This window comes from Somniosus microcephalus, chromosome 3, assembly GCF_052327205.1.
Source record: "Somniosus microcephalus isolate GS21.2 chromosome 3, FLI_Smic_1.0, whole genome shotgun sequence".
Taxonomy (NCBI): domain Eukaryota; kingdom Metazoa; phylum Chordata; class Chondrichthyes; order Squaliformes; family Somniosidae; genus Somniosus; species Somniosus microcephalus.
The window spans coordinates 156,981,811-157,006,374 of NC_140989.1; the positions used below are offsets into that span (position 1 = coordinate 156,981,811).

Genomic DNA, 24,564 nt, shown 5'->3' on the forward strand with positions numbered 1-24,564 from the left:
AATTAGATTTGCTGCCTGAACCTAAGGGCTACCCAATACCAAGTATCTCTGACAGTAAATGGTTTTAGAGCAAGGTGAGAATTTTGGCTACTTCAGTACATTGAATAGAGAATGATGCAACTTAATTGAATCCTAAAAATCACGGTTGGTTCTTTGGCAAATGATTAAAATGTATTTTTGAGTGGTAGACTTACAACCAGGAGAATCAAGTTCAAAGTTCAATCTGAAATGACATTCACACTTGAGCTTCCCTTTGAGAGTGAATTTCATTAGTTGTATTATGTCTGATAGATAAAAACTGTTGGACTGTGATCGCCCTGTACCATTCAAACATTCCTCACATATTGATCCAAGTTACATTGACTGTGTCTGGGGAAGATGGCAATGGGTAGCAGGTCCTGGCTTCCTTTTTGAGGAGAATAGGGGAAAAATGTATTTCTCGCATTAAACTTCTGTTTTTTGATTTTCTTGCTGGATAAGCAGTCAGTGACTGCAAACGCATCAGCTCAGGAGAAAGCCATTGAGTTGGAAACAAATGGGTCCTCTGAACAGGATCGATCTCACTCCAACAGCAGTACTCTATCTGACAGAAGACTCAGTGCCTCCAGCATCTGCAGCATTGAAGAGGAACATCGGCCAGTCTATGAGATGGTTCAGAGAGTACTACTATCCTCTCAAGCTAATGTGAATTTTATCAATGAAGTGTTTCACCAGGTTAGTGTGTGTATCTGTTAATTACTAAAATACTTCTGATTTTCTGTATTTTACTCCTTCCTCCTGTGCAGTATATTAACTACTGAAATCCCCTTTTCTACAGTTAAAACTAGCTTTATAAAAAGCAAAATTAGTTTCCATTTTTCAAACATTAAATGTTACAAAAGGGTGATGTAGCAATAGACAATCAGGCTGCCACAACCTTTTCAGTAGTGGAGTTTTTGAGGTGTTTCAATAGCACAGCTGTCAGACAGAAGCATTGACTTGAACTTTTCTGTTAAGTGCTTAAATAAATGCCACTGTTAAAATAGAGTGTGGCAAACTGACTGCATTTACATATTGACTAACTGAGATGAGAGCATTTGATAGTGATTGTGTGGGAAAATCTTGTGGAACTACTTGGAAATAGTATGATACTGCAATGCAGCTTCAGTTGATTTTCTTGAGCTGCAAAAATGCTCACTTAACCAGGTAAAAGGCAGTTACAAGTTTTGTAAATAAAATGTTTTAACAAGCCAGGAAATCTAACAACTAAATGAACTTGTGAGGCATTCATAACCCATTGGTTCACATTGGTACCAACGACATAGATAGAAAGAGAGATGAGGTCCTCTAACAAGAATTTAGGGAGCTAGGTAGCAGATTAAAAAGCAGGACCTCAAAGGTTGCAATCTCTGGATTACTCCCGGTGCTACGTGCTAGTGAGTATAGGAATAGGAGGATAGAGCAGATGAATGCGTGGCTAAAGAGTTGGTGCAGGAGGGAGGGCTTTAGTTTCCTGGATCACTGGGTCTGCTTCTGGGGAAGGTGGGACCTGTACAAGTCGGACGGGTTGCACCTGAACCGGAACGGGGCCAACATACTTGCGGGGAGGTTTGCTAGTCCTGTTGGGGGGGTTTAAACTAACTTGGCAGGGGGATAGGATACGGAGTGGAGCTATAGTAGGGGGTGATGCACAGCCAAATATAGAGGAAAAAACAAGTCGGCCTGGAAGGCAGAGCAAATATGTAACTGCACAAGTGAGAGTATGGCAAGGATGGATGGCATTTATTTTAATGCAAGGAGTCTTGCGAGTAAGGCAGATGAATTGAAGGTGTTGATCAACACATGGGAGTATGATATTGTTGCTATCACAGAGACATGGTTGAGGGAGGGGCAGGACTGGCAGCTCAATATTCCGGGGTATAGAATCTTCAGGCGAGAGGGGGGTGGGGGGGTTGTAAAAGAGGAGGGGGTGTCGCAATATTAATCAAGGAGTCAATTACTGCTGTAAGGGATGATATCTTAGCAGGTTCCTCTAATGAGGCCATATGGGTAGAACAGTCAGGGGGAGATAGAGGAACAGATATGTAGGCAAATCTCAGAAGTGTAGAAATAATAGAGTAATAATAGGGGATTTCAACATCCCCAATATTAACGGGGATAGTCAGAGTGTGAAAGGCTTAGAGGGTGTGGAATTCTTAAAGTGCATCCAGGAGAGCTTTTTGAGCCAGCATGCAGAAAGTCCTACAAGAGAGGGGGCGGTACTGGACCTAATTCTAGGGAATGTAACCGGGCAAGTGACAAAAGTACCAGTAGGAGAGCGTTTTGGTGACAGTGACCATAATTTGGTGAGATTTAAGGTAGTCATGGAAAAGGACAAAGATGGACTGGAAATAAAGGTTCTAAATTGGGGGAAGGCCGATTTTAATGATAAGGCAGGATCTGGCCAAAGTGGACTGGAATTAGCTACTTGTAGTAAAATCCACAGAGCAGTGGGAGTCTTTCAGAAAGGAAATAGAGTATAACGCCAACATATTCCCGTAAAAGTCAAGGGTGGGACAAACAAGTCCAGGGAACCCTGGATGTCAAGGGATATACAAGAATGGATTAGGAAAAAAAGGGAGGCTTTTGGCAGATACAAAGGACTAAAAACAGTGGAAGCCTAGAGGAGTATAGAAAGTGCAGGGGGGTACTTTATAAAATAAATAAAAAAATTAGGAGAGCGAACAGGGGGCATGAAAAAACACTGGCGGGCAAAATAAAGGAAAATCCCAAGGTGTTTTATAAGTATATTAAGGGCAAGAGGATAACTAGGGAAAGACTAGGGCCCATTGGGGAACAAAGTGGCAATCTGTGTGTAGAGTCGGAAGATGTAGATGAGGTTTTAAATGAATATTTTGTATCTGTGTTCACTGGCGAAGGACGATGTAGGCATAGAAATCAGGCAGGGGGACTGTGATATACTTGTATAAATTAGTATTGAGAGGGAGGAGGTACTAGCGGTTTTAGCGGGCTTAAAAGTGGATAAATCCCCAGGCCCAGATGAGATGTATCCCAGGCTGCTGTGTGAGGCAAGGGAGGAGATTGGAGGGGCTCTGACACAAATTTTCAGATCCTCTCTAGCCACAGGGGAGGTGCCAGAGGACTGGAGGACTGCTGACGTATTACCATTATTCAAGAAGGATAGTCGGGATAAACCAGGGAATTACAGGCCAGTGAGCCTAACATCAGTGGTAGGAAATTATTGGAAAAAATTCTGAGGGACAGAATTAGTCTCCACTTGGAGAGGCAAGGATTAATCAAGGATAGTCAGCATGGCTTTGTCAGGGGGAGATCATGTCTAACCAATTTGATTGAATTTTTTCGAGGGGGTGACGAGGTGAGTGGATGAGGGTAGTGCAGTTGATGTAGTCTACATGGACTTCAGTAAGGCTTTTGACAAAGCCCCGCATGGGAGACTGGTCAAGAAGGTAAGAACCCATGGGATCCTGGGCAATTTGGCACATTGGATCCAAAATTGGCTTTGTGGCAGGAGGCAGTGTTGATGGTCGAAGATGGTTTTTGTGACTGGAAGCCTGTGTCAAGTGGTGTAGCACAGGGATCGGTGCTGGGTCCTTTGCTGTTTGTAGTGTACATTAATGATTTAGATATGAATGTAGGAGGTATGATCAGTAAGTTTGCAGATGATACGAAAATTGGTGGAGTGGTAAATAGCAAGGAGGGAAGCCCCAGGCTACAGAACGATATAGACGGGTTGGTCAGATGGGCAGAAGAGTGGCAAATGGAATTTAATCCTGAAAAGTGTGAGGTGATGCATTTTGGGAGGACTAACAAGGCAAGGGAATACACAATGATTGGTAGGACCCTAGGAAAGACAGAGGATCAGAGGGACCTTTGGTGTGCATGTACATAGATCCCTGAAGGCAGCAGGACAGGTAGGTAAGGTGGTTAAGAAGGCATATGGGATACTTGCCTTCATCAGCCGAGGCATAGAATATAAGAGCAGGGAGGTTATGATGGAGCTTTACAAAACGCAAGTTAGGCCACAGCTGGAATACTGTGTGCGGTTCTGGTCACCACACTATAGGAAGGATGTGATTGCATTGGAGAGGGTGCAGAGGAGATTCACCAGGGCGTTACCTGGGCTGGAGCACTTCAGCTACGAAGAGAGACTGGACAGGCCGGGGTTGTTTTCCTTAGAGCAGAGAAGGCTGAGGGGGGACCTGATTGAGGTGTACAAAATTATGAGGGGAATAGATAGGGTAGATAGAAAGGAACTTTTCCCCTTAGTAGAGGGGTCAATAACCAGGGGGCATAGTTTCAAGTTAAGGGGCAGGAGGTTTAGAGGGGATTTGAGGAAAACCTTTTTCACCCAGAGGGTGGTTGGAATCTGGAACTCACTGCCTGAAAGGGTGGTAGAGGCAGGAACCCTCACAACATTCACGAAGCATTTAGATGAGCACTTGAAACGCCATAGCATACAAGGCTATGGACCAAGTGCTGGAAAATGGGATTAGAATAGACAGGGCTTGATGGCCGGTGCGGACACGATGGGCCAAAGGGCCTCTTTCTGCGCTGTATAACCCTATGGGCTCGAATTTCATCGGGCCGTTGAGACGGGATTGGAGGCATGTGGGTGGTTAAAATCGTGAAATCGGGGGGCACGAACCCATCCCATCCCCAACCCACCTCCATGCCCCCCTGTTTCACAGGAGATGGGTACCCGACTTGTGCTGGGAGTCGCCTCCCCGAGGCGGGAAGGGGATTCGTGCCAATTAACTGCCTGTTAACAAGTAGTTAACAGGCAGTTTTTAGCCTAATCCCTATTTTTATCCCTGAAGTGTGGGTTTCCCGACGGCTCCAAACCATGCCAAGATAGCGAGGCGGACCGTCTTGCTGAAGGACTTGGAGAGTTCGAGATGTTCGGTGTTCAGGTGAGTGATGGGTGCATGAGTGCAGAGGTAAGTGTTTGGTGTGTGTAAAGTGTTTAAATAAGTTTTACTTACCTTTTCTTACTAATGCAGCTTTCCTTCCTTCAGGTGTCGGGAGTCCCTCATCTCACCGGCACAGAAAGCAGAATGGCCGCGAGCTGTCAAAATCTGCAGCATTCAGCTTTCTGTTCTGGAGAGACCTCTAAATCAGCCTGAGAGGAAGGAATTAACTTAGTGTACAAATTGTCAGTGTTTGACAGCTTCAAAGAGCTGTCAAACGCTGATACTTCATCTGTCAAAAGCTCTTGACAGATGAAATGTCAATCTGTGACGTCACCTATTACCGGGTGGCCCTTAATTGACCTTGTTGAGCCCGCAGGCCAATCAAGTGAAAATCGAGTGGGTTGGCCACAACTTGATGGAGGCAGGACTACAACCCCAAAAGTTGTAGTCCCGCCTCCTACACGCCTCCATTGATAAAATCCAGCCCTATGACTCTACCCACGGCAGCCAGTTCACACAAAGCAAAGTCCCACAAACAGCAATATAACATATGCAGGTTTAAATGTCCTGAGTTGTGTGCGATTCTATTCTGTATAAATATCATGTACCTATAGACTATCTGTTTGCAACATACCTAACATTTTACAGCCTGAACTCCACTGCTATATTCAGGTAATTTGTAAAAACAAGTAGAATTGACCAACAATGAAGTTCTCCTCATTAGGAATTAATCAAGACTGAAATTTGAAGTTGGGTGGGGAAAGAGGAGCAGGAATTAGGACTAACATTGTGAGGGAGAGAGCACCAAGAAGGCTAGAGAAATTTTCAAATTACTCAAATGTAACCAAAATGCTGTTAGCCTCACATTAAGTGAACATCAGATAACAATGAGTGAGTGTGGCAAGATGGTGTTTGTTGAATGAAACTGTTCTTGCCCCACGGAACTTATCTCTTCCTGTCTTGACTCTATCTTTTCTCCCCTTGTCCAGTCTCTTCCCACCTACATCCGCGACTCTTCGGACGCCCTCCGCCACTTTAACAGTTTCCAGTTTCCTGGCCCCAACCGCTTCCTTTTCACCATGGACGTACAATCCCTCTACACCTCCATCCCCCACCAGGATGGCCTGAGGGCGCTCCGCTTCTTCCTTGAACAGAGGCCCGACCAGTCCCCATCCACCACCACCCTCCTCCGCCTGGCTGAACTTGTTCTCACATTGAACAACTTCTCCTTTGACTCCACTCATTTCCTCCAAATCAAAGGTGTTGCTATGGGTACCCGCATGGGTCCTAGCTATGCCTGCCTTTTCGTGGGATATGTGGAACACTCTTTGTTCCAGTCCTACTCGGGTCCCCTCCCTCACCTCTTTTTCCGATACATTGATGACTGTATCGGTGCCATTTCCTGCTCTCGCCCCGAACTAGACAATTTCATTCACTTTGCCTCCAATTTCCACCCTTCCCTCACCTTCACATGGTCTATCTCTGACTCTTCCCTTCCCTTCCTCAACTTCTCCGTCTCTATCTCTGGGGATAGGTTATTGACCAATATTCAATTCAATTCAAATCGCTTTATTGGCATGACAAGGTACATCTTATGTTGCCAAAGCATCGAAAAACATTCATGGTTGTACACAAAAATACAGATCTATCCATACAGTGTATAAACAGATATATCCCTAATTTGTATATACTCTTTTCTTATATTTAGTGGTTGTCCCTCTGTTTATGGCAAGCTGTAACATAGTGTGCCGCTAAGGTTACACAATTTCTCTCTTCCCCTAGTAGGTATGGGAGTTTTTGGTCGTCATTCAAATTTCTGAATTCCGGGCATATTTTTGTGAATTTTGGGTAGAAATTCTCCCTTATGCCCTGATATTTTCTACAACCTGTGAGGAAGTGCATCTCTGTCTCCACCACTCCCTGACTGCAGTGAGAGCATATCCTGTCCTCTCTTGGTAGCCGGGTCTGCCTGTGTCTACCTTTTTCGATCGCCAGGCTATGTTCACTAAGTCTGTACATTGTCAAGGTTTTTCTCAGTTTGCTATCCTTTATCATGGTCAGGTAATCAGCCATGTTGTATTGTCTGTTTAGGGCCAAGTAGCAATTCAGTTTGCTTTGGGTTTTTGTTGTTTCTGCCCAATATGACAGATATTTTTCCTTTTGCTTAGCGACGATTGTGTTGGGTCGAATTCTTTGTGTTACGCTGTCACTGTCCTGGGGCTGGTTATTGTTAGTAGTGTTAGTAGTTACTGGCTGGTTATTGTTCGTAGTGTTAGTAGTTACTTCACTGAGTCCCAGGACTAGTTGACTGAGGGTATTCTTCTTTATGGTCCTCTCTTGGCATTTCAGGGCTTCGTAATGATAACATTGGGGGATAACACTACAAGCCCACTGACTCCCACAGCTACCTGGACTACACTTCCTCCCACCCCGCCTCCTGTAAGAACTCTCTTCCATTCTCCAAGTTTCTCCGTCTCCGCCGTATCTGCTCCGACGATGCCACCTTCCACACCAGTGCTTCCGACATGTCTTTTTTCCGCAACCGAGGATTCCCCTCGACCGCGGTTGACACGGCCCTCGACCGTGTCCGTTCTATCTCCTGCACTTCTGCCCTCACCACTGCCCCTCCCTCCCGGAACCACGATAGGGTTTCCCTTGTCCTTACCTTTCACCCCACCAGCCTCCACATTCAACGGATCATCCTCCGCCATTTCCGCTACCTCCAAAGTGATCCCACCACCAAACGCATCTTCCCCTCCCCTTTCAGCATTCCGTAGGGACCGCTCCCTCCGAGACACCCTAGTCCACTCCTCTATCACCCCCAACAGCCCTTCCCCTTCGCCTGGCACCTTCCCGTGCAAGCGCAGGAGATGTAACACCTGCCCCTATACCTCCCCCCTTCCCACTGTCCAGGGCCCCAAACACCCCTTCCAGGTGAAACAGCGATTTACTTGCACTTCTTGCAATCTAGTATACTGTGTTCGCTGCTCACGATGCGGTCTCCTCTACATTGGGGAGACCAAACGCAGATTGGATGACCGCTTTGCGGAACACCTCCGTTCAGTCCGTAAGGATGACCCCGAGCTTCCGGTCGCCTGTCATTTTAATTCACTGCTCCATTCCCACTCTGACCTCACCGTCCTTGGCCTCTTGCATTGTTCCACGGAAGCTCAACGTAAACTCGAGGAACTGCACCTCATCTTCTGATTAGGCAGTTTGCAGCCTTCCGGACTCAATATCGAGTTCAACAATTTCAGATCATAACCTCGGCCCCTATTAGATTTTTACTTATATATATATTTTTCACCCCTTTGTTTTGGGTCTTCCCCCCCCCCCCCCCCTTTTTTTTTTTCTCTCTCCCACATGGCAGCTGTCTCTCATCCTGCCAGTACACTTCACACCTAATCTGAGCCGTCTTTTGTCTCCACTGTCCTATTACCATCTCGTCTGGTTTTGAATACCTCTTTACTTCTTTTGTTCTATCGCAGCCCTGCCTTCGATCTATTTTATTTCCTTTCCAGTTTTGAAAAAGGGTTAGACCCGAAACGTCAACTCTAATTTCTCTCTACGGATGTTGCCTGGCCTGCTGAGTTTTTCCAGCATTTTCTGTTGTTTTTTTGTTTGTTAAATGTTGTTAAATGTTTGTTAAATTGACTGTTGTTGGCCGGGGGAGGGGGGACAGGCTTTGTTTGTGTTTTGTGCTCATGAGTGTGAGCATTGAGTGCTGTGAAATGGAACTTGCCGCATCCTCTGTCAGTGTCTACATTAAGTCAACTTGGGTCAGATGTAGTTTGGAATAAATGCAATAGAAACATAGGAACAGGAGTAGGCCATTTAGCCCCTCAAGCCTGTGCTGTCATTCAGTGAGATCATGGCTGACCTATGACCTAACTCCATACACCTGCCTTTGGCCCTTTAATACCTTTGGTTAATATCAATCTCAGGTTTAAAATTAACAATTGAACTAGAATCACTTGCCGTTTGCGGACGAGAGTTCCAAACTTCTATCACCCTTTGCGTGTAGAAGTGTTTCCTAACTTCGCTCCTGAAAGGCCTGGCTCTAATTTTTAGACTATGCCTGGGTCGTTCTACAGAAACGGTGGCATTTGGAATTGCAAGATGTCTTGAAATGTATTTCATTTTACATAATCAAAACTTATTGTACAATATTAATTAACCTCTTAACTTTATCAATCCACAAAAATGAAAGCTTAATGTATTTTAATTATTTTTATACATTCACTCAAAGAATGCTTGTGCCGTCTTTTTGTCATTGGTGTTACTTATACCTTAAACAAAATTAAAGGCTTATCAGAATGCTATTTCTCAATTCAATCTGCAGATATACTGAAAGACAGAGTAGGTTGATAATTTAAAGAAAAAGTTTTTATTTATTTATTTATTATAATCAGGTATGTGTAAAGTTACATTGTGTGACATTTTTTCATTTGCGCCATCATGTTTTTGCTATAATATCAACAATAACTGAAGGACAGTCATCAAAATTGAATGATACTATCCTTAAACTGCTAACTCATGAATGAAGCAACAATCAACAAACACAAAATTATTATAAAGTCAAAAATGACACCTTTGATATCATAGCACTGAAAAAAACCATGCAGTAACACCAGTGACACAATACAACACCAATGACTTGACCCCAGACTATTTCAAACAACTCAATGAATTTATTACATTTCATCTAACTAATGTGCCATTTTTTTTCAGTTAACTCATTTACAGCACTGAGATTCATATAATTTGAGTAATAACATAAAAAAAACTTAGCCAAAGCACTTTAAGACCAAAGAGGAGCACATTAAAGAGAGCACATGAAGACCAAGAATGATTGTGTCTGAACATTGTCATCAACATCGTAGTCAACATCACCATTTTCATAGAAACTCATAAAACATGTAGCCTAGTTCTATCCTGATTGAGCCAGATATAAAACATACTCATTAGAACACAAGTAAACAAAGTAATCTGTCTTTACATCAACTTTAGGCTTCCAGCAACTGGTTTTTGACTTGTGGTCACACATCCAGCTGCCCCTTCAAATATGTCCAGATCTTCTGGTCAACCTGAACTGATCGTTTGTTCACAGGAACTGGCTCTGGCATGAAACACATTATCTGGTCGTCCCCATACCAGTTTACGTCATCTCTTGGGCTTGGCCAGAAAAACCTGTTCATGCCATTCCTGTGCATGCACTTGACTTTTATGTTGTGCTCTTCCACCTCCAGTATAATGCCAGGGTCTGGCTGGTCATCATACCTCACAATACACCACTGCCTGCTATGGTGAGTCTCAATGACATCAGGTCGGTGTGGTTGTTGTGGAGCAGAGTGGTCACGTTCTGTAGGCGGCACAGCTCCTACAATGATTTCTTGGAGACTGTAACATGGGCAATCCCACACGTCCTCTGCTGCGTGGCAGAAACAACTGATGTCTCTGTATTTGAGGATGCCAGGTGTGATGCTCAAAACTTGATGCATTTTCATGGTCCCCTTTATTGCCACAAGAGGCACCTCCAGCATTTTCTGTGCCTTAGTCTCAACATCTTCCTCGCTTACATAGAACAGTTTCACCTGAGTTCCAGAGTCCTTTAACTCCTGGAAGAAAGAGAGTGCATCCGGGATATCCCTTCCCTGACAGACCAAGATGTCGGCTGACCTCTTTAATGCACCCCCCACCCCATCCGGAGCACCCTTCCCATGGCTTGCCTCGAAGAAGTTCCAAGTGGTTTTGGGGAAGCTCTTCTGGTGAGGTTCTGAGCAAATCATGTAGAAATTGCCCTTCTGCATGTATTGGGTGGCAGGGCCATCGTGGAAGAAATGAAGGTTCTGGACTTCAGGGCACTGATTTTTCACCATCTCCAGGATGGGGTCAAGATGAGCCCATATAGCCACTGGGTCGTGCCTTCTACTTGGGGAGATCGTACTAAAGGGCATGGGGGGCTGGTCCTGCACATAGAGAACACCAGTGTGGAGGGTCACCTGTTGATGTGACCCCCCAAAGTGCACAGACTGGATTTCATTTGCATACTTGCAAGTGTAGTTTTCACTAAAATCTATGTGTATAAGGCAGTCCTTGGAGGTCAGGTTCTGTCTTAGATTTCTGTAAGCATTGTACTGCCAATGGATGTTGAAAATGTGTCTGCGGAACTTAAAGAGCCTATCTTGAAAATGGGTAGCAAGCTCATCCTCTTATTGGCACATCTTTCTTGACAGTGATTGTTCTCTCCTCAGACTCTTCAACTGATTTGGAATGGTCAATCTTCTCCAGACGCCACTGGGTTAAAGTTACCAGTGTATTTGATGTTGATTCGGTGAGGGGATATGTGGTGCATTCACATTCTTGGCAGTCACCATAGGCACATGACTTTGAGTTGTTGCAGACGGTGCTGTCAGCCATTTCATCCAGGTTTATACACTCTGAGAGCCCAAGTTTGTACAGTGTATCTACCATAAACTGAAGATTTTCATGAGTCTTGCACTGACATGTTTCTCTGCCCCGCTCATTTGGTGTCACAACCCAAAAGGGTCTCTGCCTGCAGAAGAAGGCATAAGAAATCTGTTCTCCATGCTCAGCAACAAATCTCTTGTGGAGGTTGAGCAGGGAGTCAGAGTAACCTCTTCTGTTTCTTCACCTTCTGGAGAGTGATTGTGTTTTTCTTTCCTGTGGTCAGTCTGCTGACATCATCTCTTAGGTAGAACTGTCTCACAGTCTTCCTCTTGTTTGTGGTGGTTTCTCGAGAGCTGATCTTTGGTTTTCTCCAAGCTTTGTATGAGAAGCCAATGCTCTTCTGGCACAGCAGCTGGAATTTGTATTTTCTGATCAGCTTTCCTGTCAGTATGTTTGCAAAAACCTGTTTGGATTTTGTTTCTTTGGCTGCATTGTACTTTTCCTTTAAATCTCCCACAAGAGCAAAGTGGAATTTCAGAGCTTTCTTGACTGGAGAGTGGACTGTGTAACCTTGGAGGATCTCTTTTGTCTTCGTTCCTGGGCTTTCGGAATTTGCAACTCTACCCCGCAAACGGAAATAAGGTTTCTTGTACATGTTGCATTGTCGTTTGCTTTCCTCAAGCTTATCTTCCAACTTCTGAATTTTCCTCTGGCTCCTTTGTGCATCTCTCCTGCGCACTCTCCTCCCTTGTCGTAGTTGTCTGTCAAATATATTGGTGTAATATGTCAGAATAGTAATCCAATCATGTCTTCAATTATATTAAAATCATTCAAATATCTAATTTAATCAATTTCTATGATCAATTTCTCATTTCCCTTCCTATGAAATGACTAACACCAATGTCTTCAGTTCTACCTTGAGATGCTGGGTGAACTCTCTGGAGATGATGGGGCGGTCAAGACTGTCTCTCCTGCTCTCATATCTTGCCTGGTTGACTTGCCATGCCTTGCACTGACCTCTCTTTGCCCTTTCACTGAGATCATTTATTTTCTTTCTTTTTTTTGTTGCTATATCATTGGCATAACCCTGACGCCTTTTTTCTAAGTACTCTGCTCTACGTGTAGGGTCTGCATCCCTGCGCTGTCTGTAAAGCCTCTGCTTCTCAGCTGCACTCAATTTTGCCATACCTGACAAAAGGAACAATAACAATAACAATAGGAAGTTATGAAAATGAAACAATATGTGCTATTTTGCCCTAATAACTTTTACATAGAAACATAGAAGATAGGAGCAGGAGTAGGCCATTCGGCCCTTCGAGCCTGCTCCGCCATTCAACGAGATCATGGCTGATCATCCAAACCCTAGCACCCGGTCCCTACACCGACAGCCATCCCACCCAAGCCCTATCCCCGTAACCCCACGTATTTAATCCCCCCTAACACTAAGGGTCAATTTTTTTATCATGGTCAATCAACCTAACCCGCACATTTTTGGACTGTGGGAGGAAACCGGAGCACCCGGAGAAAACCCACGCAGCTCATTTACACAAAAACGTCACTGGTATTACTGATTGTCATTGGTGTTACCAGGAGGAGTAGTAACACCAATGACAATTTGCAGAAAAAATGTTTTTTTACAAAATGGACGCCACAGTACCTCAGACCACATGTCTTCAGTCATATTAAAATCATTCAAATATCTAATTTAATCAATTTCTATGATCAATTTCTCATTTCCCTTCCTATGAAATGACTAACACCAATGACCTACTTAAAAGCCTCGCATAAAATTATCAAATAAATCATCAAATTTATAACAAATGAAGAGAGACAGCAGACTCACCATGTGCCTCTGTTGATCGCACTTCCTCCAATGACCCCTTGAACCAGGAAGTACTTCCAAAAGTCATTGCATTTTTTCAAAATAGTGTGTTTTGTGAAGCAGTAACACCAATGACATAACATGGGGTTACCGCTATTACTGTTATATTATTTATAATATTTAGTTGGTATTTTAGTTTTTTTAGGTGTCCATTCCATAAATGTGACATTTGTGTTTACTTAATGACATTTAAAGTAGGAGAAAAATATATTTTTAAACTCAGAATATGTCTCAACGTCCATACATGATCTGAGTGACAAGCAAATTGCTTGCACTTGGTATTTTATATGAATTATAAAAAACAAGCATTGCTCATTACATGACTCAAATATGTTTTATTAAAAGAACAGTGTATATTCATCAAAAATATATATTACATGTGATCATTAAGTTCATTTAAAGTATTTTGCTTGCTGCAAAGGTGAGAGACAGGAATGCCACCGTTTCTGTAGAATGACCCGCCCCCAGTCCTAGGTTCCCTAACCAGCGGAAATAGTTTCTATCTACCCGATCAGTTTCCCCTTAATATCTTGAAAACTTCGATCAAAATGCCCCTTAACCTTCTAAATTCCAGGGAATACAACCCTAGTTTGTGTAATCTCTCCTTGTAGTTTAACCCTTGGAGTCCAGGTATCATTCTTGTAAATCTACGCTGCATTCCCTCCAAGGCCAGTATATCTTTCCTAAGGTGTGGTGCCCAGAACTGTTCATAGTACTCCAGGTATAATCTAACCAGGGCTTTGTATAGCTGCAGCATAGCTTCTATACCCTTATATTCTAGTCCTTTAGATATAAAGGCCAGCATTCCATTAGCCTTTTTGATTATTTTCTGTACCTGTTCATGACATTTTAATGATCTATGTACCTGGACCCCCAAGTCTCTTTGGACCTCCACTGTTTGTAGCCTTCCACCATTTGGAAAGTACTCTGTTCTATACTTTTTAGGTCCAAAGTGGATGACCTCACATTTGCCTACATTGAAATCCATTTGCCACAGTTTTGCCCATTCAATTAATCTATTAATATCTCTCTAATTTATGCCTCCATCTACACTGCTTACAATGGCACCTATCTTTGTGTCATCGGCAAACTTGGATATGTGGCTTTCTATCCTGTCATCGAAGTCATTAATAAATACTGAGTAGCTGAGGCCCCAACACAGATCCTTGCAGGATACTACTAGTCACATCCTGCCCATTGGAGTACCTGCCTATTATCACTGCTTTCTGTCTCCTGTCGCTCAGCCAATTTCCTAACCAGGTCAATAATTGCCTTCAGTTCCATGAGATTCAACTTTAGCTGGCAGTCTCTTATGAGGGACTTTATCAAATGCCTTCTGGAAGTCTATACAAATAACATCCATAGACAGTCCCGTGTCCACTACTTTACCTCTTCAAAAAATTCAATCCGGTTTGTCAGCCATGACCTACCCTTTACAAATCTATGCTGGCTCTCTGATCAGCTGAAAAATTTCAAGGTGTTCAGTCACTTTATCCTTAATTATGGATTCTAGTAATTTCCCGACAACAGATGTTAGGCTAACTGGTCTATAATTCCTTGGTTTCCCACTCTCGCCTTTCTTAAATAGCGGAGTGTCAGGCACGATTTTCCAATCTGAAGGAACGGTTCCCGAATTGAGAGAACTTTGGAAGATTATAGTAAGGGCATGTGCAATGATCTCACCTACTTCCTTTAAAACCCTGGGATGAAAACCATCTGGTCCTGGGGATTTGTCACTCTTTAGTGTTATTATTTTCTTCATTACTGTTAATTTGCTTGCGTTAATTTTTGAGAGTCCAAAGCTCTAACTAAATAAATGCCTCAGTCGTAGAAAATAACCCTTTACAAAAGTCTGACCTTTCCATTTCTGACAAAGTTCTTGTGGTCTGTTCCTGTATTAATACTAATTATTGCTGAATTATGATTTATTTTGTGCTGTGGACATTTAACCAAGTCTGAGACTGTCCAGATCCATTTTACTTTGGATCTTTGCACCTATATGAATGGAGACGTCAGTTCTTTCAGTCTGGGTTGAATTGAGTGCAGGCCACAGACGCTGAAAACTAGATGTCATTATATTCTCATTTGTAGTAAAAGCCAGAAGTTGTATTTCAAATGTCCTCGGATGGGATCATTTTTTTAAACCCAATGTTTGCTATTATGTGGAAAAAATTGCTCTGTTTGCTATGTGTAGTGACGGTATAATGACCAGTGCAGTTCTCCTCTTATATGATTTTTATCTTTTTAATTGTTTTATTTGTTCTTGAGATCTGGGCGTCACCAGCAAGGCCTCATTTATTGCTTATCCATAGTTGTTCAGTGGGCATTAAGAGTCACGCACGTTGTGTGGGACTGGAGTCAAATATAGACCAGACTTGGTATGGGTGGCAGCTTCCCATCCCTGAAGGGCATTAATGAACCAATGGATATTTGCAACAACCAAGCATCTTTCGTGGTTTTTAAAAAAAACTGGTGCTAGTCCATAAATTACCAGATTTAGTGAATGAATACATGGTGGGATTTGAACTCATGATCTTGCTAGTCCAGTGTCATAACCACTAGACAAACGTACCCTAATAATGAGCACAGAATATGGAAATGTAATTGTGTGGTATTCATGTCTTGCTAAAAATATGTTGTAAATAAAATATATTCATTACATTGTGAAGTCTCAGTTCCAAATACTGATTGCATAATTTATTGTGCTGATTTAATTCAAACGTCTACATAAATGTGATAAATAATGAAAGGGTTTCTTCAAGTGTCATTAGCTCATCACAGCTGGAACCTAAATGATCTTAATTATTTATTTCAACGTTCTTTCCATCAATATGTTTGTTTGGCTTGAACCTGTGGATGTAGAACAGTAGTTGTCATGATCATAGAACTGCTACTTCACAAATGTGAAAACCTAGCTCTGTTTTGTCATGTAAAAAGCATAAATGTTTACAGGCCAGAATGTTACAGAATGTATAAAACTATTCAAGGTTCCATTAGGTTTGACGCACAGGATATTTATTGGTTTTATTTCAACATGACATCCATAAAAATTGGGTAACTCAGTTACAGGGAAGTTGTTCTATTTCTAATTAAATTGATGAGATAAAAATAACATTTGGGAAACTTCAGAAATCACAATCCCTGGCAATAAGTACTTGGAGTTTAAATGTAGGGTATGGTTTTAAGTAACTACTTCCCAGAAGCTGAAGCAGCCTACAAGCAATGAAAATGCTCCTAGCTTAAGTTGCAGGGCTGCCTTACACTTGAACTTGCTGGTCCTTTATTCGGTTAGTTTTGTCAGTTGTCCAGCCCATTAGATGGATTGTTGTATGTAAAGAAAGAATTCAGTCTCTTGGGATGAGTGTTGTGATAACTGACCCTGTCCCATGTGTAACACATATATATAAAACACAGGATTACAGAAAGATCAGAAAAACTCCACTATAATACAAATGGGCAGAACAGAGATTCCCCGTACCCTAATATTTATTGAAACAGCACTGTTAGAGCATATAATTCTTACACTCTCTTGTACATATTACTTAAAACAGAGTGCTAAGGTGGTAACGCTCTCTGAGAGCAAACTCTACAAGCAGTACAAGTAATGTATGTATGTAATGTGCAATGTTTTGCTGCCTATTATGTTGACTTTCCTGGAATGGAGTAGACCACCCTCATGAAACCCACTAGTTAGCATGGCGTTGGATTATACTGAGGATTATGCAGGAGCAAGGAATGGATTTTCTCAGTAACCCGATGAACAGGAATTACAATATTCCATTTCACTTTGCAGCTGAGCTTTCTTGACTTTACTATTCTGTCAGCTTTTCAGGCAACCTTTGCTGTTTGTTCATACTGCCACAGATCAGATGTGATTACTAAGCTGAAGATCTGAATGTTTGTAGTTCAGAAGAGTTTGCAACCCTTGTAAAGGTGAATAAGTAATGTAATGGTCAATTTTTACACTCATTGAATTGGGACATCTTTAGACTGAACATGCCATGTTGACCTCCTATTCAGTCCTGTCTGGATATAATGATCTGGGAGTTGGTTGTTATTCAAATGGAAAAGTAAGCACTTTGTAGAGGTTTGTACCTTCAATAAAGAGAACAGTGTCACTTGATGGTACCCATTAGGTCAGTGATGAAGGTGAGAAACATAATTGGGTTCAGCATGCTTCATTAAGGACCCCTGCTTATTGTGTTGTGAGGACAAGCACCCATTTATCATGACCTGATGTTTATGTTTCATAGCAACTCCTGCATAAAGTACCATTCATTAGATATGGTGTAAGAGACCAGCTTGTCAATGAGGCCAAGATGCTATACGTTGTCCAAGATTTTTGAAATGTTAAGGACGACTTTGTATTGAGTATAGAGAGACTTTCCATTTCAGGACAAGATTGAGATTGTTGAAAATTAGTTAAATTCTTCCAAATCCAACATTAGTGATCAGGTAGTAGGCTATTGTGATTGAGTTATTATAACAGCATCCCTTTCGCTATAGCTTGCCTGAGCTGTGACATGATTGACAGATATTTGTTGTAGTAGGGTTCGACTTTGATCCCTCCTTGTGGATAGGTATATGGTTTTCCATTCAGATGGAGCAACATCTTTTGGCAGGAATGATTAAAATAGATGAGCTGCGATGCACTAGTTGGGCAAATAAGATAGCTTTTCCAGATTAAACTTTGAAACATGTTTAACTGCTTCTGTCTTGTATTGTTGCCTGTTTATTGATCACGGACTGGCTAGAAAAATACTTTGGCGTTACTAAACCCGTTATATTTTTCAGGTAACATTTGAACATGGTTCATCTCATGAGGTGCAAGTTTATATTTTAATAATCTAGTCAAAAACTGAGATATTAACCAATTACACAATAATATTGCACCATAGCATTTACCAATATTCAGGAACAATGAAACCTTTTCAGAGGTTTCCAAGATTGAAGTATAAAGTGTGTGAATCTTACAGGATCGCGAAGGACTTTTAAATGGAATTGCAGCACCCTCTAGTGGAGCAGTCGCGCTGAAACTATGTGTTTGGTCTTCCAGAATGTGACATGCCTAAAGTTCCTATGTGCAAATAATTTTGAAGGTGCCAAATTAAATGTCTTTATTGTAACTGAACAAAACCTAGATTTTGAATAACCTCAAATTATAATTTAAAATCAGTGAGCTAAAGTTGGCATTATTGATGGGATATACATTAATTCAGGCTGAACAGCCCCATTGAACTTGGCAAGGCAGTATATCCTCTTCCTACTACCAATGTCTTTAACCTCTTCCATTTTTGAAAGTGCCTAGTTTTCCCTACAGACTCCTACATCAAGTTCTGTTCTCAATCCACCTCCTCCATTCCACATACAGTCAGAGTGGTCCTGAGCCTGGTTTTAACCCTGGCTCCAGTGATAACTTCCCTTCCAAGCTTTCCTGGTCTTTGGCCCAAATGTAAATTCACTCCTACTTCAAAGCACTATTATTGCAGTGTTTTCAGGAAGTGCTGTCTGTTTTTTAACTAAGTACAAGACAATAGGTCATCAGATAATTAAAATAAATGACATGGGTGGTTTAACCAGATATTTGCTTGAGCTTTAAAAGCTTATAGTTGAATCTGTCAAAATCTGTAGCAATTAAAATATAATAATGGTATATAATTAGGTTGATTTTCCTATTATTTTGGTATATGAAGCTGAATAAGTAGTTTTAGTGTAAAATTCCATTTTTATTCAAGGATTGGCTTTTTCCAATTAATATCAAATGTATATACTAGTAAACTATATTAGCTTAATCATTTTATTGGTTAATTGAAAGAAGATTTGAAGGTGCATTGGTAAATTGTTGAGCTCTAGACCAGTAAGCTTGAGTTTTTTAAATTCCACTATTGCTTGGCAGTAACACCTAGATTTTATCTAGAGCACATGTTTGTCTGTATTTGGAATGTCTACAGCTGTTGAATAAACCGTGTTGGGGAAGGGAATTCACAAGGTAAGGAAGGCATTTGATGTATCCGGAACGACCTTACAGTTTCATCATGCAACTACGTGAAAAGTCCATTCTTTTTATCGATCAGTCTGTATGAAGAAAAGCTTCCTGACATCAGCCCTAAATTTGCCTGTTATTGGTTTTAATTTGTAACCCTTGACCTAATGTCATGGCTTGGTTTGAAGTAGTGTTTCAGAATTACCTTCACTATGCAGTTTACTATCTGATGTATAGATTTCTAAGCAGTGTAATTAATTTTGTAACATTTCATCTTGAACTCCTCTAACCTCCCAGGTGTCTCTTGATGTGTATGGCTATACCACCTCATTTCCTCTCCACTTTTCCTGACTTGCTAGATCCTTGTATATTGTATTCGTTACTATTCCCTCTGTCACCTATGTTGTTGAAGCACACATTTTTATATAACTAAGAAGAAACATTTACTGATCTTCAGAGGTACTTGCAGTTTTTGGGAGAGAAGGGATGAGAACGAGTGGGAGAACAGGGTGTAGACTCCATTTGTGGGAGGGTACGACCGTCAATGTATCGTTTTCTTATAATCTATATCAGGACTGGTTGATTCAAGAGTGACCCAGTAATAGCATTCTACAGTAAAGTTGGGTTGTAATGATGCATTTGAGTACCCCTCTATTTGATTGATCACTACATGTGAATTCTTGTACTTCTGTACACTGGACTGCGGTGCTAATTAGACAGTGGAGTTGAACTGATGTTTTGGGTTTCATTTGCAGAAAAAATGTATACAGTGCTAAATACAGATAATGGCATAAAATATATTTTAAAATGCCAAAGCAATTGGCAGTACAGAAAAAAATGTGAAATAAAATCAGAAAATGCTAGAAATCAGTAGGAGGTATTTGCCTCTGAGTCAGAAGGTTGTGGGTTCAAGTCCCACTCCAAAGACTTGAGCACAAAAATCTAGGCTGACACTCCAATGCAGTGCTGAGGGAGTGCTGCACTGTCGGAGGTGCCATCTTTCGGATGAGACATTAAACCGAGGTCCCGCCCGCCCCCTCAGTTGGACGTAAAAAATCCCACAGCACTATTTTGAAGAAGAGCAGGGGAGTTACCCCCTCAACCAACATAACAAAAACAGATGATCTGCTCATTATCACATTGCTGTTTGTGGGATCTTGCTGTGTGCAAATTGGCTGCCATGTTTCCTATGTTACAACAGTGACTACACTTCAAAAAGTACTTCATTGGCTGTAAAGTGCTTTGGGACATCCAGTGGTCATGAAAGGCGCTGTATAAATGCAGGTCGTCGTCTTCTTTTTCGTCTGGTTCTGTCTTCACAAAGGAGGACACAAATAACCTCCCAGAGATGTCGGGGAACATAGGGTCTAATGAGATGGAGGAACTGAATGAAATCAGTATTTGTAGGGAAATGGTGTTGGGGAAATTGACGGGATTGAAGACCGATAAATCCCCAGATCCTGATAATCTACATCTTAGGGTACTTAAGAAAGTGGCCCTAGAAATAGTAGATGCATTGCTGGTCATCTTCCAAAATTGTATAGACTCTGGAACAGTCCCCATGGATTGGAGGGTAGCTAATGTAACCCCACTATTCAAAAAAGGTGGTAGAAAGAAAATGGGGAATAAGCCTGACATCGGTAGTGGGGGAAATGCTAGAGTCCATTATAAAAGATGTAATAGCAGAGCACTTGGAAAACAGTGACAGGATCGGACAAAGTCAACATGGATTTACAAAAGGTAAATCGTGCTTGACTAATCTACTGGAATTTTTTGAGGATGTAACTGGTGGAATAGATAAGGGAGAGCCAGTGGATGTGGTGTATTTGGACTTTCAGAAGGCTTTCGATAAGGTCCAGCATAAGAGATTAGTGTGTAAAGTTAAAGCACATGGGATTGGGGGTAAGGTACTGACTTGGATAGAGAACTGGTTTGCAGACAGGAAGCAAAGAGTTGGAATAAACGGGTCTTTTTCCGAGTGGCAGGCAGTGACTAGTGGGGTACTGCAGGGATCGGTGCTAGGACCCCAGCTATTCACAATATATATTAATGATCTAGACGAGGAAACTAGATGTAATATCTCAAGTTTGCAGTCGACACAAAACTGGGTGAGCATGTGTGCTGTGAGGAGGATGCCGAGAAACTCCAGTATGATTTGGACAGGTTGGGTGATTGGGCAGATGCATGGCAGATGCAGTATAATGTGGATAAATGCGAGGTTATCCACTTTGGTGGCAAAAACAGGAAGGCAGATTATTATCTGAATGAGACCTGGGTGTCCTTGTGCACCAGTCGCTGAAGGTAAGCATGCAGGTGCAGCAGGCGGTTAAGAAGGCAAATGGTATGTTGGCCTTCATAGCGAGAGGATTCGAGTACAGGAGCAAGGATGTCTTGCTGCAGTTGTACAGGGCCTTGGTGAGACCACACCTTGAGTATTGTGTGCAGTTTTGGTCACCTTATCTGAGGAAGGATGTTCTTGCCATGGAGGGAGTGCAGCGAAGATTCACCAGACTGATACCTGGGATAGCAGGAATGACGTATGAGGAGAGATTGGGTCGATTAGGCTTATATTCGCTGGAGTTTAGAAGAATGAGAGGGGATCTCATTAAAACTTATAAAATTCTAACAGGACTAGTCAGACTAGATGCAGGAAGGATGTTCCCGATGGCGGGGGATTCCAGAACCAGGGGTCACAGCCTAAAGATAAGGGGTAAGCCATTTAGGACAGAGATGAGGAGGAATTTCTTCACCCAGAGAGTGGTGAACCTGTGGAATTCTCTACCACAGAAGGCAGTTGAGGCCAATTCGTTAAATATATTCAAGAAGGAGTTAGATATATTTCTTAAGGCTAAAAGGGATCAAGGGATATGGGGAGAAAGCAGGGACAGGATACTGAATTTGGATGATCAGCCATGATCTCATTAAATGGCGGAACAGGCTCGAGGGGCCGAATGGCCGACTCCTGCTCCTATCTTCTATGTTTATGAATGGTGCTTAAATTGACCAATTATTAAATGCAACAAAAATGAAAGATTACAGTAGTCTGAATTTGAATGTTGATCTTTCTAGTGACTGCATGCTTATTGGATGTGTAGTATGTAACTGAACCAACCAGGGGGCAGGGAATCTTAGATCTAGTTCTGTGTAATGAGACAGGATTAATAAAAAAAAATGTCCTAGTAAAGGATCCCCTTGGAATGAGTGACCATAATATGGTTGAATTCCAAATTCAGTTGGAGGGTGAGAGTTGGATCTCAAACCAGCATACTGAGCTTAAATAAAGGAGACTATGAAGGTAAAGTGGACTGGGAAAACAGATTAAAGTGTAAGACGGTACAAGAGCAGTGGTCTACATTCAAGGAGGTATTTCACATCTTTCAAGATAAATATATTCCACTGAGGAAAAAGGGGAGTAAAAGAAAAGACAGCCATCCGTGGCTTAGTAAAGTAATAAAGGATAGTATCCGACTGAAAACAAGGGCATATAAAGTAGCCAAATCTAGTGGGAGGATAGAAGATTGGGAAGCATTTACAAGCCAGCAAAGAATAACTAAAAGATTAATTAAGAAAGGGAAGATAGATTATGAAAGTAAACTGGCAAAAAATATAAAAACAGATAGCAAGAGTTTCTACAGCTATATAAAAAGGGTGGCTAAAGTGAACGTTGGTCCCTTAGAGGATGAGACCGGGAAACTAGTGGTGGGGAACATGGAGATGGCAAAGACGCTGAACAAATGTTTTGTATCAGTCTTTACAGTGGAGGACACTAAAAATATCCCAACACTGGACAAACAGGGGGTAATGGGGGGGGGGGGGCGGAGGAGCTAAACACGATTAAAATCACTAAGGAGATGGTACTCGGTAAAATAATGGGACTTAAGGCGGATAAATCCCCCGGACCTGATGGCCTACATCCTAGGATCTTGAGAGAAGTGGCGGTAGGGATTGTGGATGTATTGGTGATTATTTTCCAAAACTCCCTGGACTCAGGAAAGGTCCCGGCAGATTGGAAAACTGCTAATGTAACACCCTTATTTAAGAAGGGAAGTAGACAAAAAGCAGGAAACTATAGACCAGTTAGCCTAACATCTGTGGTTGGCAAAATGTTGGAGTCCATTATTAAGGAAACAGTAACAGAGCATTTGGATAAACATAATTTAATAGGACAGAGTCAGCATGGTTTTATGAAGGGGAAGTCATGTTTGACAAATTTGCTCGAATTCTTTGAGGACATAACATACAGGGTGGATAAAGGGGAACCAGTGGATGTAGTGTATTTGGACTTCCAAAAGGCATTTGACAAGGTTCCACACAAGATTACTGATCAAGATTAAAAATCACGGGATTGGAGGTAATATACTGGCATGGGTGGAAGATTGGCTATCTAACAGAAAACAAAGAGTTGGGATAAATGGTTCATTCTCGGGCTGGCAATCAGTAACTAGTGGTGTTCCGCAGGGGTCAGTGCTGCGACCCCAACTTTTTACAATCTATATTAACGATTTGGAGGAAGGGACCGAGTGCAACATATGCAAGTTTGCCGACGATACAAAGATGGGAGGGAAAGCAGTGAGTGAGGAGGACATAAAAAACCTGCAAAAGGACATAGACAGGCTAAGTGAATGGGCAGAGATTTGGCAGATGGAATATAATATTAGAAAGTGAGGTTATGCACTTTGGCAGAAAAAATCCAAGAGCAAGTTATTATCTAAATGGAGAGAAACTGCAAAGTGCTACAGTACAAAGGGATCTGGGGGTCCTGGTGCATGAAACACAAAAAGTTAGTATGCAGGTGCAGCAGGTGATCAGGAAGGCCAATGGAATCTTGGCTTTTATTGCAAGGGGGATGGAGTATAAAAACAGGGAAGTCTTGCTGCAGTTATACAGGGTATTGGTGAGGCCACACCTGGAATACTGCGTGCAGCTTTGGTTTCCATATTTAAGAAAAGATATACTTGCTCTCGAGGCGGTTCAGAGAAGGTTCACTCGGTTGATTCTGGAGATGAGGGGGTTGACGTATGCGGAAAGGTTGAGTAGGTTGGGCCTCTACTCATTGGAGTTCAGAAGAATGAGAGGCGATCTTATCGAAACATATAAGATTGTGAGGGGGCTTGATCGGGTGGATGCGGTGAGGATGTTTCCACTGATGGGTGAGACTAGAACTAGGGGGCATAATCTTAGAATAAGGGGCTGCCCTTTCAAAACTGAGATGAGGAGAAACTTCTTCACTCAGAGGGTAGTAAATCTATGGAATTTGCTACCCCAGAGAGCTGTGGAAGCTGCAACATTAAATAAATTTAAAACGGAGATAGACAGTTTCCTAGCAGATAAGGGAATTAAGGGTTACGGGGAGAGGGCAGGGAAGTGGACGCGAGTCT

General features: G+C 42.0%; 1 protein-coding gene across 2 annotated transcripts in view; it reads left to right on the top strand.

Moving 5' to 3' along the window:
• LOC147121489 (ral GTPase-activating protein subunit alpha-2-like) overlaps positions 1-24,564 on the top strand; it is a 290,657-nt gene that overhangs the window by 217,694 nt on the left and 48,399 nt on the right. For both annotated transcript variants that reach the window (XM_085981771.1, XM_085981770.1), the window contains exon 10: positions 484-714. In XM_085981771.1, coding sequence (XP_085837897.1) covers positions 484-714 — 231 coding nt within the window. The remainder of the gene's footprint in view (positions 1-483; positions 715-24,564) is intronic.